This window comes from Rhinatrema bivittatum, chromosome 1, assembly GCF_901001135.1.
Source record: "Rhinatrema bivittatum chromosome 1, aRhiBiv1.1, whole genome shotgun sequence".
NCBI lineage: Eukaryota > Metazoa > Chordata > Amphibia > Gymnophiona > Rhinatrematidae > Rhinatrema > Rhinatrema bivittatum.
Genome location: NC_042615.1, coordinates 66,013,009 through 66,031,416, shown reverse-complemented (window position 1 = coordinate 66,031,416; position 18,408 = coordinate 66,013,009). Strand labels below are relative to the sequence as shown.

At 42.7% G+C, this 18,408-nt stretch overlaps 1 protein-coding gene across 2 annotated transcripts in view; it reads right to left on the bottom strand.

Annotated features, from left to right (window-relative positions):
- Nucleotides 1-18,408, bottom strand: part of GUCY1B1 (guanylate cyclase 1 soluble subunit beta 1) — a 162,339-nt gene that overhangs the window by 110,099 nt on the left and 33,832 nt on the right. For both annotated transcript variants that reach the window (XM_029614233.1, XM_029614317.1), the window contains exon 3: nt 4,222-4,322. In XM_029614233.1, coding sequence (XP_029470093.1) covers nt 4,222-4,322 — 101 coding nt within the window. The remainder of the gene's footprint in view (nt 1-4,221; nt 4,323-18,408) is intronic.

The following is an 18,408-nucleotide window of genomic DNA, read 5'->3' as shown; positions in this document are numbered from 1 at the left end:
CAGCAAGTCATCTAGCTCTTCCAGGAACTGTTGGCACGCCCTGTCCAGCTACTCTAGGGACCAATTTTGTGTCTGGCCTGGACTCTTGGGAGTGGGTTCCCTCACTCCATTAATCTGGCTGGCCTATCCAGCTGCCACACCTCGAGCCTCAGGTTCTCTTTCTCACTCAGCTTTTGGGATTGGGGAACTCTCACTATGCAGAAGTACGTGGCTGTTCTTCTTCTAAGCCCACTGGCTCCTCTTTTCTTTTTTTTTCTTCACCTGCACTACAATATATCCAGACCAGGGTTTTTTGTAATACTTCCAGGTCCTATGCACACACAACACACACACACTGATCTCTTCAGTCTATCAAAAGACCATGCCCTGTTTCAGCCCAGTGCACAACTGTGGGCTTTTTTTTTCTTTCTTCTACACGTTTTTTTTTTAAAGAAAAAAAAAGTAAAACAAATCCTGCCTCTCTGGCTCTAACTACACTGTGTTACAGGCCCTCACTTTGACCAGAGCTTGTCTCTTTAGTCCATAGTAAAAACCTAAACCTGCTCCCTGTTCACACCCCACAAACCATTCTCTGTTTTAAAGGCCGTTTAAGAGTTTTTTCCCCTCAGTATTCTGCAGTGCTAGCAGTGCTGCTTGGCTTTGATATGTTCTGTAAGCTATACCCTTTTGCCTTCAACTGCTACTGGCAGGCCACACAACAAACAAACTATCTTCCTTCCCACTGGAGGTTTGGGGCTTTTCTCTGTACTACGTTTTAGAGAAAAAAAATCCCACACATGAAACCATACATGAGTATAGTTGAACAATATCTTATGGGCTGGAACAGTAAGCATGCTGACTCCAGCTTTTTCTCATGCAATTTCACTTTATTCCCTATATACAGCAAACAACAGCCACAATAAACTGCTTACATTTTGCAGTATATTCCAACTCTAACTTTCCAGAGAGACAGGTGCTCCTACTGCTGGAGACCGGGGGCCTGGTCTAACCCTCCTGGGTCCCCACCCTCCTCCCTTGCTTGGCCTCTCTCTCTCCTGGGGTATTAAGGTGAACCAGGCATCTAGCCTAGTCCTGCACAGGCTAGATGCCAGGGGGAGAATAGGGAGAGAAAAAGGGCACTCAGTCACAGGGTCAAACAATAATAACAAACATTTCAACTGGTACCATGCAAAAAAAAAAAGTCTGTTTCATAGCTGAGGGCTCCCAGTCCACCCGGCAAAGCAAACAGATGTTACTCACTACCTGAAATCTTCTGCCCTCTAAAAAAACATTCAAGACCTCATTTTCAAAGCTAACTTACGCACCTCAAACCGGCTTTTATGTGTGTAAATGACAGTTTAGAACATTTGCAGTCTTTGCGCGTGTAATTTAAGTTTCCGCACACATTTATGCACGCAAAAAAAAGAGGCATTCCATGGGAGGGGGGAGGGGAGCAGAGTTGGAGCATAATTCTCATTTACGTGGATAATTTTGCTTTTTCAAAGTGTGTGCATAAATCCACTTGCACAAGTTACACCCTGACATTAGCAGGGTGTAACTTTGTGCAAGCAAGTCTGTGCTAATATTCAAAACGGACTTTCACTTGAAAAATCAGCAGAAAGTCTGCAAGTGGAAAATACTCACAGCCATTCCAATCTGTGAAAATTACCCTCCCGACGAACGAACGGTAGCACTGAAGACAGGAAAGCAGAAAGCTGCTCAAAGGAAGAGAGAAGAATGTCACCAAAGATGGCATCTGACAGCCGCCTTTGTTTTGGAAACAAATCCTGCTTTTGGGGGTTCATAGTCTGACGTTTCATTCTTTGGGTGACATTCTTCCACTGCTTTTTTTTTTATTTCAGCATTTTAAGGTCATTTTTCATTAAAGCTTTTAATGGGAAGAATTTTACAAGTAATGAGCACCATCTGCATGCTTTGTTGCCTTCAGCATGACAACCGCTCCCTCCCTCCATAAAATAAAGTTTGTTTGCTTATTTTCCCTAATCTTTAAAACCTGTTTAGAAGGGGAATGAATACATTTTCTTTTAGATGTTTAGAACAAACAAAACCATTATCAAGAGGTAGCAAATGACAAAATATTTTGTTATTTAGAAAGAACTATTGGATTTATGAATTAAGAATTCTGATGACTTTGCAATAAATGTAGAAATCAAATTTTCCTTCTTTCTGATATGTCAGAACATAATTGATTTTGGGTGGTTTAAAGTATGGGTATTGCTTTGCTTTGACATAGCTAACATTAAATTAAAGGGAGCTATTTTAAGATGTTATCTTTTTTTTTCCCAATTTCTTAACTTTCCTAATTATTTTGGGAGGGGTGAAGGCTGGTGTTTCAAGCAGCAATCACAGCAAAGCCATGAGTACCTTTATATTTCACTTAGGCACACCATGATAGGGTTGGTTTTTTTTTTTTAGTCATCTTCAAGTCCACTCCTACCTGTCATGCTCTGATCTATGAACCTAAACAATATTGGCAACCACGCTAGAAATACAGCCTGGAGCCCAGCAGAGATTCTAAGAATGGAATAAAAAAAACCTCCTACATTGTTCTCATATTTGTTTTCACCTTTAATACTCTCATATATTTTACTTCCAATATACTTCTGTTCATTTTGGCAGCAGATGTCAGTAAGCTGCTTGGTGGCAAGACATGCAGCCTACTTTTCGAGCCATGCAAGTGTCGGTGAATTTTCAAAGAGAAATTACATGGGTTGTTTATCTTTCAAAAAAAAGCACCTGCATACCTTGTTCTTGCTCTCTCTGCAGGGTGAGTTACATGGGAGAAACCACATGCATATATTGTAAAATTCAATATAAATGTGTCCTTTACGCTTCCCACCCAAACACCCCTCCCCCACCAATCCTCCAGTTAAGCCTATATTAAAAGTAGTTAGGGATCCACTCCTTGGGGGTGAAATTTTCACTTCAGAAGAACCAGCCAGCTGACCCCCTAGATGACAATTTTCAAAAGCCATCTACCCAGGTAAATATCCATTTATCTAGATAACAGGGCTGTCTGAAGATTGCCCTCTCACCTTAACGACACTGACGTTCGGCATACTTTCAGCCCAGATAAGGGGAGGCATTCCTGGGGGGGTTGGGAGAGGCATGCTTTGGGAGAAGCATGCTTTGAAAATGCAGGTGCACGCTGCATTTTCAAATGTATGCATTCTACTTCCCTAGCCGAATTTAAGTCTTCATACAAAAAGCAGGTACAAAGAGCCAGCTGAACCCGTGGGCAATTTACAAAGGGAAATTGTGCATGGATTTTTCCTTTTGAAAATGTGTACAAAGCTCACAGGTACTGTAGAAAGTACCCTGAAGGCTTCATACCTGTGTGGGCTGTTTCAAAAATTGCCAGCACGGTTTGCTAGATTCCTTTGAAAGAATTACCCTCACCACAGTCTGCAGGAAATAGTATGTGCCAGCTTTAAATCTCATCTTCAGTCTCAACTTTTCCGCCATTAAGCCTTCAGGCCTTGATTCCACAGAGCTCAAGCTAAGTTCAGCATCGTGAAATATTTCATTGTGGCACTTTCCCTTTGTCCTTTCTTGCTGCCTGCCAGCTGCTATTGCTCACCTCTGTGCAGCTAAGTAGATGGTCTCTGTTGAAAATGCTTATTGAGGCCCAGTGATGATGACAAACGGCAAGGGAAGGAAAAGGCACAACCTTCTCCAATTCTCCCCATCAAGGGACCTTTCATTTCAAGTCTTGAGTTAAAAAAAAAGCTTCAGAGAACAAACATCAGTCTCCATGGCAACCGAGGCTGCCCTGGAGAGTTAATATAGGAAAAAAAGCAGAGTTCACGTTCTGGTCCATTTTCTCTCACAGATTGGATTTTCTTGGCCTGCTTGTCCGAGCAACCATACCTCATCATTTCCAAGAATCTATTTCTAGCTCTGCTTTGTACAGGGGCCTGAGAAATCACCAGCGGACTGAACAACGTCCCGCTCCCCATTCCGCACGCTTAGCTCTTGGTTGAAGACCTTGTGACTTCTGAAAAGCTGTGAGGCGGAAGGTGGCTGCAGGCTTCATGAGGCAACCGAGGTTGTCACGTCGGTGCGCCTGGTTTTATTTTTTTCACGTCTAATTAAATTTCCAAAAGTGGCTAGTAAGAGAGATGTGCTGCGGCATCGTGGAAGGTGTTCCCGGGGCCATGCTGTTTTCCTACCCTTTCATAAGAAACGCAACTTAAAAGTGTCCGAGCCATGTGTACTTACTAAGCACTTTGCTTGCTGCTGATACCAGATCGTATGTCTTAGAGTCATCATAAATTATTCTGACCAGAAACTGCCCTTCTTCATCGAGCTGTGCTTCTTTTCTTAAAAAAAAAAAAAAGAAGTGAACAAATATAATTAGATTAGAGCTGCATATTTTCACCCGAATCATTAAACTAAGCAAACTCTACTATGCAGCATATCACATTGAATTCACATTTCCAAAGAGAATTGAAGAGGTGTTCCACATAACCTGCGCTCTAAAACATGTTTCAAAGCTAAAGTAGCAGTGTCCCTCACTTGGGTATGTTCAGAGGTCTAATACAGCAACCACACAATCTTACTTATGTAAAATTTTCAGATTTCCAGGGACCATGTCAGCCATTAGTATAGGAAAGGTAAAGAACCACCTAGAAATTTTGTTAAAAAAGCAAAGATGCATTTAAAAAAAAAAAAAAAAAATTCTTATAAAACTGAATTGGGATGGAGAAAATGTCCAGTAAGCTCCTAATCTCTCTTTTGGGTACTTTTTAAAAAGCACCCAACTAGTGGTTAGGGGCATAACAAAGGCTTCCAAACACATCACCTTGGAAGTTTTTACCCTTATTGTACCAAAGGCCGGTCTCTAACTAAGGGCCTTATTTTCTAAGGCTATCGCAGGCTTGCGCTAACAGCGCAAGCCTGCGATAACTAGCAAAGGTAGCGCACGCCTGCGCTACCTACATCGGGGCAGAGTCGGCCCCAGAAGAGGAGGAGTCGGGGCGTCACCAGGGCCGACTCTGCGATGACGGAGCAGTCAGCGAAAAGGTAAGGGCCTATTTCACGCCCAATAACTACACCTTCTATTATGGAGTTATTGGGCGCGATGCTGGCAGCGATCGCACCGCGGAGGTGCGATCGCTGCCGGTTAGCGCAGAACCGCCCCCCGCCCCCCCCCCCCATTTCGGCCCCCCGCCCCTCATTACCGCATTTTTCTAAAGTATCGCAGGCCTGCGATACTTTAGAAAATGAGGCTCTAAGAGCTGTTTTAAAGAGGATCCTTTCCAAATTTCTGGGTTATTCCCTTTCATTGTACAGTTCCTAGACAGAATCAGACCAGATTAGGTGTGCCACAGAAACGTCACCACTGCCTAATGCTCAGATTAAGACCAGCACTTGCGCTCCTGCTCTCAGCAACAAGAGTCACTAATGGTGGCTCTTCAACCTATAGGCCCTTCTTTCTGAGAATGTGTAATCATGATTGCCTCTTTTTTCTAGCTTCAACATAAACTGTGGCGTGTAATAATTAATGCATAGCCGAGATCCGCTTTGTGTGGCACAAACAGTAAAAACACAGCACTTCCTCCTCCTGAACTTCCTCCTTTGTGTCTTTCCAGATTCTCCTTTCCCCAGAGAGAGCATGCACTGAGCACTAATGATGTGCTGGAAGAAAAACTTTGTTTCATTTGTTAATTTTATTATTGGAGGGGTTTTTTTTCCAATAATTTCATTTTGTTTAATGTTTATTTCATTTTCTTTAGTTTACAAAAACAAAATAAACATTAAAAAAAGAACTAGAACCTCCCAAGGTCTCCTGTCTCCACCATCCATCCCTCCCACCCGGAAAAATGCTAGGGCCAGAATCCGCTCACGAGACCTAGGCCCAGGCCGAAGTCTCGGCTTTGTGTAGCCCTAGGACCACAATAGATTGCCACAACCTTAGACTAGGCCCTAAGCAAAGCTCAAGCTTGGAGGCTGTGTCCTGAAACCTGGCCCTGGGCCTAGGCTCTGAGGCCTGGCCTGGAGACCAGGTCCCGACACCTGAGATCAGCCTAGGCCAAGCCCGGGGGCCAGGCCCGACACTGGGGCCCAATCTGGCAGCCGAGTCCCAACACGTGGGCCTCATTCTAGGCTAAGGCCCAGGCCCAGGCTCGACACCTGGAAGCCGGAGTCTGGGCCTCATATGTCAATGTCCTCTTCTTTCTTCAAATTAATGGGTCTGTTATGGACATACCAGATTTAATTAATACCTGCACCTTCTTCCTCAGCGGAGGGCACAATTTTGGTGTATGGCAGTTTAAATGAACTGCCGTACACCAAAATGATGCCTTTCAGTATGGAGGAAGGTGCTAGAGTTACTTTATTCCAGCGCATCCCCAGCAGACACCCTCATTTTGAAAAAGATGTTGATGAAAAAAGTCTGGGCTCTGGCCCCAGGGCCAGGAACCTAGCTTCTGGACTGTGCCCTGGGTTCAGGGCCAGGCATTGGGACCCGGCTACCAGACAAGGCTCTGGTGCCTGGGCCTGGGCCTAAGCCAAGGGCCAGGTATCGGGACCTGGCCTCTGGAGTTGACCCCATTGTCAGGTCTGGACCTGGGCCTTGCTCTCGACAAGGCCCAGGCATTGGGACTCGTCCTCCAAACCGGGTCTCAGCATTGGGCCTTGGCCATGGCATTAGATACCCGATAGACAAGGTTAGTGGGGAATTTTCACGACCCCAGCAAAATTTTGTCGGGCCTTTTCTCGGCTCTAAGCCGAGACCCTGGAGTTGGGCCTAGGCCTCGGCCAAGACTCCAGCATCACACTCGGGCATAGGATGCAGCCTCTGCGCTGAACTGTGGCCAATGCCTAGGAGAGGTCCCAGAAAACAACATGGAAGCCGATCAAACGTAGCAGTAATGCAACCAAACAAAATTAGATTGGTGTCACTGATCTAATTTTGTTCTGGCAGCAATGCCTAGGTAAGGCCCCTATCTTGGACCTAGGCTGAGGCAAAGGCATCGGGCTCGGACAGGGCCGGTGCTAGCTTTTTTTCTGCCCTGTGCGAACAATAACTGTGCCTCCCCACCCAGGCCATCTCCCTCCAATAATCTAAACTTTAAAATCTGATATTCCTCCCTACCCAAGTCTATCCCCTCTCCTATGGAACCAGTGGCCAGTCAAGGGTATTACATATCATAGGCAAACTTTAAAGGCCCCCCCCCCCCACACACACACACACAATTAAAAAGTATGCATTTATAATAACAGATTTTATATTAAAAAGAACATTCTGAGTATAGTCTTTCTGAGGTAAAAATATCACTTGCAACAACCTGTATATTATATTTACATGCATTGCTGTGGTGCCAACCAGAAAACCCTGCAAAAATGCCCATATGGTATTAGGCGGATTGTAATGCATTTTGGATGTGGGCTTGACCCTCAGAAAGCCTTGAGTACTCCCGTACCAAATCAGCACTAACTGCCAGCACTCAAACAATAACAATCTTACCCATCAGGCTGCTATACATCCTGACACAGAAGCTACAGAATATCTCTCCTTGGTCACACATGCAGAACACAGACAGTCCATCACTAAATAAAAAATCCATCACAGAATAAAAAGAGACCATAAAGTGCAAATAAAAATTTGCAGGCAAAAACTGAACTGGAAATTGCAACATGGCACACTCTGTATACAGGGATGGTCCAAGAAAGCAAACCAGTAATCGATCCAAGTTGGCTGTCAGCAATGAACACAAGTGGATGGATCGGTGTAAAACAGGATTTTATTGAAGCTTGCCCGACTCTGGCCGAGTTTCGCTCAAAGAGCTGCCTCAGGGGCTTTCAAGCCACTTCAATTGGCTTAAAACATCACAAAACTATCGCGTAGCAAAGTCAGAGAAGATTTACACAGCAGGCTTTTTTTGAAAAATATTCTGATTGAGTACCTTTAAAAGCAAGGCTTTAAAAGTATTGGTATTGCATTCCCACTCGCCAATCCATCCACTTGTGTTCATTGCTGACACTCTGTATTCAGTGCAACAACAGTAACATCACCATTTCTCATAAAAACAATAAAATCAAGAAATATAAAACTTCAATCATAATAGTAAAACCATATTAATAATGAAAATAAACATTTCAAGACAGTTGAAGAATAAACATCCAATAATTAAAAACTCATATAATTTTTTTTTATTTCCAAAACACTAGTAAAATATTTCAAAAGAGAAGACATCAAACACCACCCAATAGTTAAAACTAATAAAGATAAAAATAAAATATTCCGCTCTTCATACCTGGGAACTTTTGGTTTCCATTCCAGTCACCTTGAGATTGTTGTGGATTAGTGGGGGAGGGAGGGCACACAAACTTTCTCCTCTCTCTCTCATATATAAACAAACACTTTCTTTCTCTCATACATACTCATACTCACACACTCATGCTTCCTCTCTTAGATGCACACAGTTCCTCTCTCCCATGTGCACACACACACACACACACACACACACACACAATATATATACACATGCTCCCTCTCAGCATACATTCACACACACAGACAGATGTTCTTTCTCGCTCACACACTCCCACACATTCATACTACTTCTCTCACATTCTCCTTCTCTCTCACACACACACACATGCACTCCCTTTCTCATACACACACACATAAGTGCTCCTTCTCACACATACACATGCACATGTTCTCTCAGACACAGGGGCTTCAATTTCTTTTCTTCCACTTGCTCTCTCGGCAGCTTTGGGCCCATCTCTTCACTTTGGCCTCCATCAGATCAGGATAAGGTGGCCTCCAGTCCATTCTGGCTACTAGTGAGAAGGCAGCCCACAGTCTCTTCTCTCCTTAGGCTACCAGTGGACGGGATGGGGGTCTACCGGATAACCTGAGGCATCACTACACCTCTTTCACTCACTTTTCATCCCCTTCCCTCGCTACCTGAGCTTTTTCTCCCATTTCCCCTCACTATCTTGCTCTCTCCCACTTTTCATCCCCTTCCCTCCCTCCCTCTAGATATTCCCTTCTCACACTACTTCAGTTCTTCCCTCATCCATGTCCCTCTACAGATTCTTCTTCCCCCTTAGTGAGTCAATATCTCAGCTTTTTTGGCCTTCATCCCCTCTCCCTTCCCTCTTCTCACCCCTTCCTATATTTCCCCACTTTCTTCCTGCCAGCTCCCTATGCCCTTCCCCCACCTTCTCACCCAGTCAATTCCAGCTTCTTAGCCCCCACCCGAGCTCTTCCTCCTCCCACTCCCTGGGACAGTTTATTACAATCGGGATTCCTTTCCCCCTCCTTTCCACATGAGCATGCAGCAGGAGCAGCAAAGCAGCCAAAGTAAAGAAAAGGCCGACAGACCGCCCGCGGCATAGGAACCACTAAAAGAGGCTTGCCAGCTCAGATTTAGTTATCGGATTGGGCAGAGGTAACCCAAACCCCTGCCCGATCCAGTGCATCAACTCCTAGATCTCCCATGCAAGCCGGCAATAGGAGCAGCCGCAGCATTTGAATGACATCATTTCCTGCTGCCGCGGGGCCAGTCTTGCAAGAGGCGCAGCGATCTTGCAGCTCTTCTCACTAGACTGGCCCCGCAGCAGCAGGACATGATGTCATTCAAATGCTGCTGCCACTGCCCGCTGGTGTGGGAGATTTGGGTGTTGATGCATCAGATCAGGCAGAGGTTTGGGTTACCTCTGCCCAATCCCATAACTAAATCTGAGCTAGCATGCCTCCATTAGTGGCTCCTATGCCGCGGGCGGTCTGCCGACCTCTTCTTTACTTTGGAAGCCAGCAGGGTGGAGTGCGTCAGGCATCCCCGCAGCCTCCATTCTATTTGGGCTGCGGGTGGCCCAGTCTGCCGCCCCCTGGAAGCCGCCGCCCTGTGCAAGTGCACAGTTTGCAGAGTGGGTTGCACCGGTCCTGCGTTCGGGCATAGGCCCATTGGGTGACATATACTTTTGTTTTTTTTCAAAATGAAATGTGAAAACCAACGGAATTCAGCCAGATTTTCCATCATTTTGGTTTCAAAACAAAATGAAATGAAATAGTAAATTTTGTTGTCATATCCTATTTCATTTCTAATGAATGCACATCCCTACTGAACACTGGATGCAACTCACTCTGAATGGTGCGAGGAGCAGCAGTGCAGGAACTCTGGTTGCCACATGAGGCAGTCAAGGTAATTAATTGAGATGGTTGTCCACATCACATCAACTTCTCCCTTCTTTTGGACTTGTATATAGAGGGAACTGCTTCATTGTTTGTTTAAAGTTTGGAAGAGAGACTCGTGGGGTTTTCAGTGCTTCCCTAGCTCCTCTTTTGACCATATGAATCCTCTCCATGTCCACATTGCTTGCTCCTTGGAGGATGATGTGCCACACAACATTTTTTGTTAATGCAGGTGTGGCTTGGACTTAAAAAGGCTGGGATACATTGCCTTGCAAATCTCATACCAGCAAAGCAGAATCCTGAAAACTGTGCCAATACAAAATGATAAAACTACGAGTGCTCTATTTGAGAGAATAGACTGATCATTGTTTTTACAGAACTTACAAATCCTGAGGGGCCACTGAAGAATCTTCTGCGTACAATGTGGAGACCAGCATTGTTTGACACAGTCAATATTTTAATGGGGCACTCTGAGGCTTACTTACAACCAGGGGCACAAAGACCACTGCAGATTAGCAGTGGTGTGCTAAAATTAGCATTGAGCATATTCACAATGAAAAGGCATACTCATTTTTTTATGCAGAATGACTTAAAAGAAGTGGGTCAGATATCAGTGCTATTTATAGAGCCAGTCTTTACTTAAATTCATTCCTGCAGAATATAGATTAATAGTCAAAAGGGAGTAGGGGTGGGGACTGGGCCCGAGGTTCCCACTGATCTCTGCCAGACAGGAAGCCTCTGTACTGTATCAGTGTGGACAATTTTGTATGACAACCCTCAAAATGCTGAAGGACTCCGAACAAACAAACTGAGGAATTTTTTAAATAAGACTGTCACTAAACGGTAAGCTTGAAATACAGAAAAGTGAAGACAGGATGTTCTTTTTTTTTTTCTTGTGAAAAAAACATTATAGAGCCTGCCTGCTTGTTCTGCACCTGTAAGGCAAAGCTTGCCAGTTGCTATTTGTGACCTCATCTATTCTGGCTGGTAAACTTAACTGCATCAGGTAAATTCAATTTCAAGTGGTCCATATTCAAAACCTATTTGGACGGATAACTCAAAAGTTATCCATCTAAATAGCAAATGTGGAATATTCAGCCACTTCTCCGGCTAAATTACAGCATATTGGTTCAGCTCGATTTAACTTCAACTTTTGATATGATCTTAGATAAAACCCTTCTAGGCCATCTCAAGTCTTTTGAGGTTGGGGGGGGGGGGATTGTATCAAAGTGGTTTACATTTTCATGGTGGATAGAATGTAGCAGGTTAGAGTAGGAAATGTGATATTTTATCAATATTTATTAAAAATGTATATACCACCTATAAATCATGTTAATCAGGTGGGGATACAAAAAGTATAGTGCAAATAAAACCAAAATAAATCCCAATACAGGGGATACAATAAAACAAACTCAAAATTAGAATAAAATTACAATTAAAATTAACAACAAATGTAACAATTACAGATAAAATAAAACTAAACTTCAATCAGTCAATACTAAAAATAACCATAATAAACAGACAAAACAAGGAAATTAAATTGTTATAAGTTGATCTTAAATGCCTGTATAAAAAGCAAAGCTTATCTGCTTTTCTAAACTTTGCAAAATTAGCTTCAGCATGAATATGAAGGGGTCATTTATTCCAAAGCAAGGGAGCTTGCTAGTTGAATGCCTTTCGTAAAAAGTTCCCCCTTCCCCCAAATCACTTCCTAACATTGAGACTCTGCAGCTCTGCCTACCTCTGTGGTCCTGCACATGGAATAGGGAGCATTTCTTATGATGCTACCCTAGAGGTTCAGGATTCCAACTTTCTGCCTAAAATACTAAATTTGGCTTCCAGAACCACCCTCTTACACTTTCCTATGTTGTTGGAACCCAGATGTACCAAGACAGATGGCTGCTCCCCAGTACTATTTAAAATAATATTTATGTGATGCATGAGGTCACGTAACCAGAGTGAAACCAGGCTGCTGGCACTAACTTTTAAAAAGGAGATAGCGCAGCTTTTAAACTAGATGATGGGGGAAAGTCAACAGTTGCTCAGAAGTGCATGGTTCAGAATGAGATATCTTTGCAGAAAATAGGGAATTTAGGGCATCCCAGTAGAGAGGTTACAAAAAATAATAAGGTGGACCAGGTGCCTTATGAAAAAAGCAGACAGAGAAGAAAGATTCAAAATTGAAAAAATGAAAAGCTGGTTATTAATATATATGTTAAAGAGAACATTGAGTCAAACAGGATAAAAGTTCTGCAGGAAATAAATGTAATGCTGAATCTTTAGCAGTGGGGGTGTATTACCGTTCATCTGATTAGAATAAACAGACAATGAAATGCTAAAAGAAATTAGGGAAGCTAACAAAACACATAGCACAGTAAAAATGGGTGATTTCAATTACCCCAATATTGACAGGCTGAATGTCTTATCAGGACATGCTTGAGAGGTAAAGTTCCTAGATGAAATACAGTAAATGACTGCTTCATGAAGCATCTGGTACAAAACCAAGAAGAGGGGAAAGTATTTTAGACATAGTCCTTAGTTGACCACAGAATATGGTGTGAGAGGTAACAGTGTTGGAGTCACTGGGCAATAGTGATCACATGAGCAAATCTGACTTAATAACTGAAGGGAGGACACTAAAGAAATCTACTGAGACAGCATTTAACTTTCAGAAGGGTGATTATGATAAAATGAGGAAAATGGTTAGGAAAAAACTTAAAGAAGCAGCTGAAAGAGTTAAGAGTTTACATCAGGCATGGACATTGTTTAAAAATACCATCTTGGAAGCCCAGACCAGATGTATTCAACACATTAGAAAAGGTGGACGGAAGGTTAAATGACCACCTGCATGGTTAAAAGCTGAGGTGAGGTGAGAGAGGCTATAATAGCTAAAAACATCTATCAAGACATGGAAAAGTTATCTGAATGAAGAAAACAGAAAGCAGCATAAGCACTGGCAAGTCAGAAGCAAAGAATTGATAAGGAAGGCAAAGAGAGAATTTGAAAAGAAATAGCCATGGAAGCAAACTCAAAATAAAAACTTTTTTTAGGTACATTCAAAGTAAATATAGGCTGGGGTGCCTTAAATTCTAAACAATAATAAATACATTTTTTATTTAAAGTGATTGTGCATTTGAAAACAAATAGCTGCGTATAAAAAACAAGAGGTACCACTGAATGCTGATACTGGGGATGATTTTCATAGACTTGCGTCCATGTGCGTGCGGTTCCTGGCACATGCACATGGATGCGCATGTGCCAGGAACCGCACATGCAAATCCATGTGCATGTGCCAGGTCTCCAGAAAGGAAGTGCCAGCAGGCCCCCGAGGAGTGGGTACCCGAGCCAGAGTCCAGGGCAGAGAGTGGAGATCCAAGGCAGGAACCGAGGGTCTGGAGAAACAGGAACAAGCACAGTATACCTTAGTGCAGGCACCTGCGATCACGTGACAGTGATGCAGGATGTCTCCTTCGCTACTGAAACATAGTTGTGTCCCTGCTGCAGCTGACCTCGCCTCTTGATGGTGGGGACCTGTGAGGTCCTACCCCTCAGGTAGCATCAACCTCCACCTCGGGCCAAGGGTCCATGAAACCTACAAAACCTAACATCGAGGTTCACCATGATTTGGTGCATTCTATCTGAATCGTCACCCTTGAAAAATGTCTCTGGAATAGGTATCTCCCCAACATTCTCATCAGTAAATTCTCTTTTAGCCTGTCTTATCAATGTTTTACATTTAAATTGACAATGCTCATGCTTTTTCCTATTTTCTTCACATGGAGACATCTTCCAATTTTTGAAGGAAGATCTTTTGGCTAAAATAGCCTCTTTCACCTCACCTTTTAATCATGCCAGCAATTGTTTGGCCTTTCTTCCACCTTTCTTAATGTGTGGAATACATCTGGACTGCACTTCCAAGATGGCATTTTTTAACAATGTCCATGCCTGTTGTACACTTTAACCTTTATAGCTGCACCTTTCAGTTTCTTTCTATTTTTCTTATTTTATCAAAGTTTCCCTTTAGAAAGTTTAGTGCTAGAGCCATAGTTTTACTTATTGTGCCCCTTCCAGTCATTATTTCAAATTTGATCATGTTATGATCACTATTAGCTAGCTTCCCCATCACCATTACCTCTCTCACCAAATCCTGTGTTCCACTAGAATTAGATCTAAAATAGCTCCCTCTCTCGTTGGTTCCTGAACCAATTGCTCCATAAAAAATTGTTCCATCCAGGAACTTTATATCTCTAAGGGTAGATTTTTAAAGTTATGTGCGGGCGTAGATTTGTTTGCGCAACCCGGAGCGAACAAATCTACGTCCGATTTTATAATATGCGCGTGCTGCCACGCGTATGTTATAAAATCCAAGGTCGGTGCGCGCAGGGGGTTGCACAATTGTGCAACCTGCGCGCGCTGAGCCGAGCAGCCTGCTTCCGTTCCCTCCGAGGCCGCTCCGATTTCGGAGCGGCCTCGGAGGGAACTTTTTTTATGCCCCCACCTTCCCGTCCCTTCCCCTACCTAACCCACCCCCCAGCCCTAACTAAATCCCCCCTACCTTTGTTAAGAAAGTCATGCTTTGCGCGCGCCAGCGGCCTATGCAACATAGGCGCGCTGGCGCGCAGGGCTTTTAAAAACTGCTCCCTAGTATGTCCTGTTGTTATATTTACCCAGTAAACAATGGGGTAATTGAAATTTCCCATTATTACTGCACTACCAATTTGGTTAGCTTCCCTAATTTCTCTTAGCATTTCATCATCCATCTTATCTTTTGGGCTCAGTAAAGAGTAGTATGCTCCTATCGCTATACTCTTCCCCAACACACAAGGGATTTCTACTCATAATGATTCTATTGTGCATTTAGTCTCTTGAAGGATCTTTATCCTGTTGGATTCTAAGCCAACCTGGACATAAAGCATCACCCCCTCACCAAGTTGCTCCTCCCTATCATTGCAAAATAATTTGTACCCTGGTATAGAACTATCCCATTGGTTATCATCCTTCCACCATGTCTCTGAGATGCCAATTAAGTCTATCTCATCATTCACTGCTATACAATCTAACTCTCCCATCTTACTTTTTAGACTTCTGGCATTGGCAGACAGACATTTCAAAGTGTGTTTTTTGTTTGTATTAACAGCATGCCTTTCAATTGACAGGGATAGTTTGGAATCTTTTAGCTCAGGTGATTCTTTACTTATAGGCACATGGACTTCTTTTGCTTTTATTGAAACCTCTCTGTTTGGATACCCTAACATTCCTGATTCATTATATTCTTCAAACATACCTCCCTCCGAACCTTGTGCTGCTGAGCGACTGTCAGCCTTCCCCTTTGTTCTAGTTTTAAAGCTGCTCTATCTCCTTTTTAAAGGAGACTGGTTCCACCCTGGTTAAAGTGGAAACCATTCCTTCAGAAAAAACACCCCCTTCCCCAAAAGGTTGCCCAGTTCCTTTACAAAAGGGAATCCCTCTACCTTGCACCATCTTCTCATCCACACATTGAGACTCCGGAGCTCTGCCTGCCTCTGGGAACCTGCACGTGGAATTCAAGAAAGCATGGATAAACAGTGGGGATCTCTCAGGAAGTGATGAGAATTATAATGCTAAATTAATTAGACAGATGGGCAGACTGGATGGGCCATATGGTCTATTTCTGTCATCATATTTCTTTAACTTATCCAGCTACTTAGCCTATGTAGGACCAGAGAGAGTTCAAGTAGATTTTCTGACCATTACAGAATCATAGATACTGTGCAAGTTTTAATCAGTGAACAATTTTATGAATATAAACCCGAACAGTGAATGGACTGCATTTAATAGTTGGATCGCAGGATGAAGCAAGCACCAATACTAGTCGCTCAACTACTGTTAGAACCCTTAACTATCTCCATGGTTTTGGGGGGTGGCGTTTCCACAAAAGAATGAAGCCATCACAGAGGGCCATTGGCTATGACGTATCTCAAAATTGAATGAGGTCTCAGTGATGAAACTGATTTAGGTCTTTTTGGATACAGCAACCAATATATTGAGCATTTTGGTTAAAAAAAAATGAAGACTTTTCAAGTGTTTTTTTTATAATGTAATGATTGAAACATGTAGCCAAACATTTTTTTATGACCTTTAAAATGTGGGCCTATGTACTGTACAAACACATTTTTTTTCACTTATGTTTCAAAGTCACTTGTATACAGTTTTTGGAAATTTTAAATATACCATCTGTTGAACATTTCTTTGGATTTCTTGTATGCAGAATCCACTGATTAAGCCATATTTTAGTTTTATTCTTTGCCCACATTGTATTTATCAAAAAAATCTGCCAGAGTATCACTATCAACTGAATATTCCTTGACTTGATATGGGGAATCTAATAATAACTACATAGAAAAGTTATCTAGTTTGATTCAGAGATCTACAAATCTGAATAGTAAAATAAGAGATTTTTTGCTTGTAACAAAGCAGCTTGATATTTGGGGACAATGGGATGGACATGGGCAGAGCTTCTTAATGGGATTTGGATTTAAGTCCCACAAGGGGCTTAGGGGTCTAGTTGTGGGGGGCCACTAAGTCTACCAGGCAATTTGGATGGCACTTTGGAGGGGGGGGGGGGCGTGTCATATGAGCCATGAGGCCCCTTTAAATCAGTGGATCACGTGAACCTCCACTCCCCAGGCCTGGTTGGCATGTTACCATGGCCAGGAACACATAAAATCCCTGGTCATGGCAACGTGGAAAAAATTCCAGGTTCAAATTTTGCCAGACATGCTAATGAACTTCGAGGTTTTGGCAAGCAAAATGACCATTAACCTACAGTAAATTCTGTGGATTAGTATAGCAACCTCAAGGTAAATTTAAATCCTAAACCCTTCCCTTTAATAAACATATTTCCTGGGCCATTTTGTGTGCTAGTTTGCACTTCCGTACAATAAATATACCTCCCTTAGGCTCTTGTTTCTCATTTATGTTTATCTTGACTATAAGCTCCATGGAGTAGGGACTGTCTCATATGCATCTGCGCAGCCCTGCATATGTCCAGTAGCACTTTAAAAATACAGAGTAGTAGTGATAGAAGAAATAATAATCCTGACATTATTTTAAAGAGCTAGGCAAGAAATATCAATCATCTAACTGGATTCCTTCTTACAGAAGAACATCACACAGCCAAATAAACATTACATAAGGTCAGTTATTATCTGACCATAAGAATCTCTTATACATCTGTAACAAACTGGCAGCGGGCCCTGCACGATCTGCTAACGGTTTTCTGGAACACACTTCTAAGAGCCAGCTATCTGCAGTCAAAACAGCTTTATTGCATGTATCAGTGTTTACTTCACCCTTAAAGCTTCCAGTTTCCTCTCTTGAGATACCAGGGTCACTCCAGTAAAGCACTTTAGTAGTCAGTTGTAGGTCAGCCCAATTTCCCAAGACCATATAGCACTTATTTCCCAACTATACCTTTTCCAGATTTAAAAGTCCTAACTGAAGGCTACATGCATCTCTGCTTCTGGGTCCAGGTAAGCCTTCACTCCTTCCTCCCCACCCAGTTCCGTCTTATCTCGCTCTCTCTGCATCCAGCCTCTTCTTCTTTCTGGCTTCACAATTTCCTAACAAACTCCTGTTTACTTCTGCCTTCTGTTTGGATTTAAGGTGGACCAGTCTAATTTCTCTTGAGATTTTTAAGATGAAGATATCTTCCCCTACCCTTTGCCCTTTACAATGTCCATTCCAGGGTAGCTAAAAATCAGTGATTAAAAATATCTGCTCACATATAAACCATGAGGTCCATTTTCATCCGTTGTGCGGTTCGGCTAATTAGCCGGTTATATAGGAAAACCCTACGGCCCAATCAAAATTAGCCGCATAGATTAACCATTTGTCTAAAAGGCTTTTGAACATTGACCTCCATATTTTTATTTAAATCCATGTGTTTAAAATTATAGTAAGATTTATTTTTTAAAATAATCCTGTTTAAAAAAAAAGCTGAAGAGATGATGCCAGCAGAAAAAAGACCATTTGGCATGCCCATTTGTATGTCCTACTGTGTGTGTCATAGATCGTACTTCATCTATAGTCTCCTCCCTCCCTCCACCACTAAGGTCCCTTTGAATCTATCCCATGCATGCTTAAATTCTGCCACTGATTATAGCTCCGAACACCTTCACTGGTGTCTATCATCCTCTCAGTGAGGAAAAGAATTTTCTAACATTCCTTTTCAGTGTCTTCCCCTCCAGGTTCATAGGATGAACCCTTTGTCCTTGAAC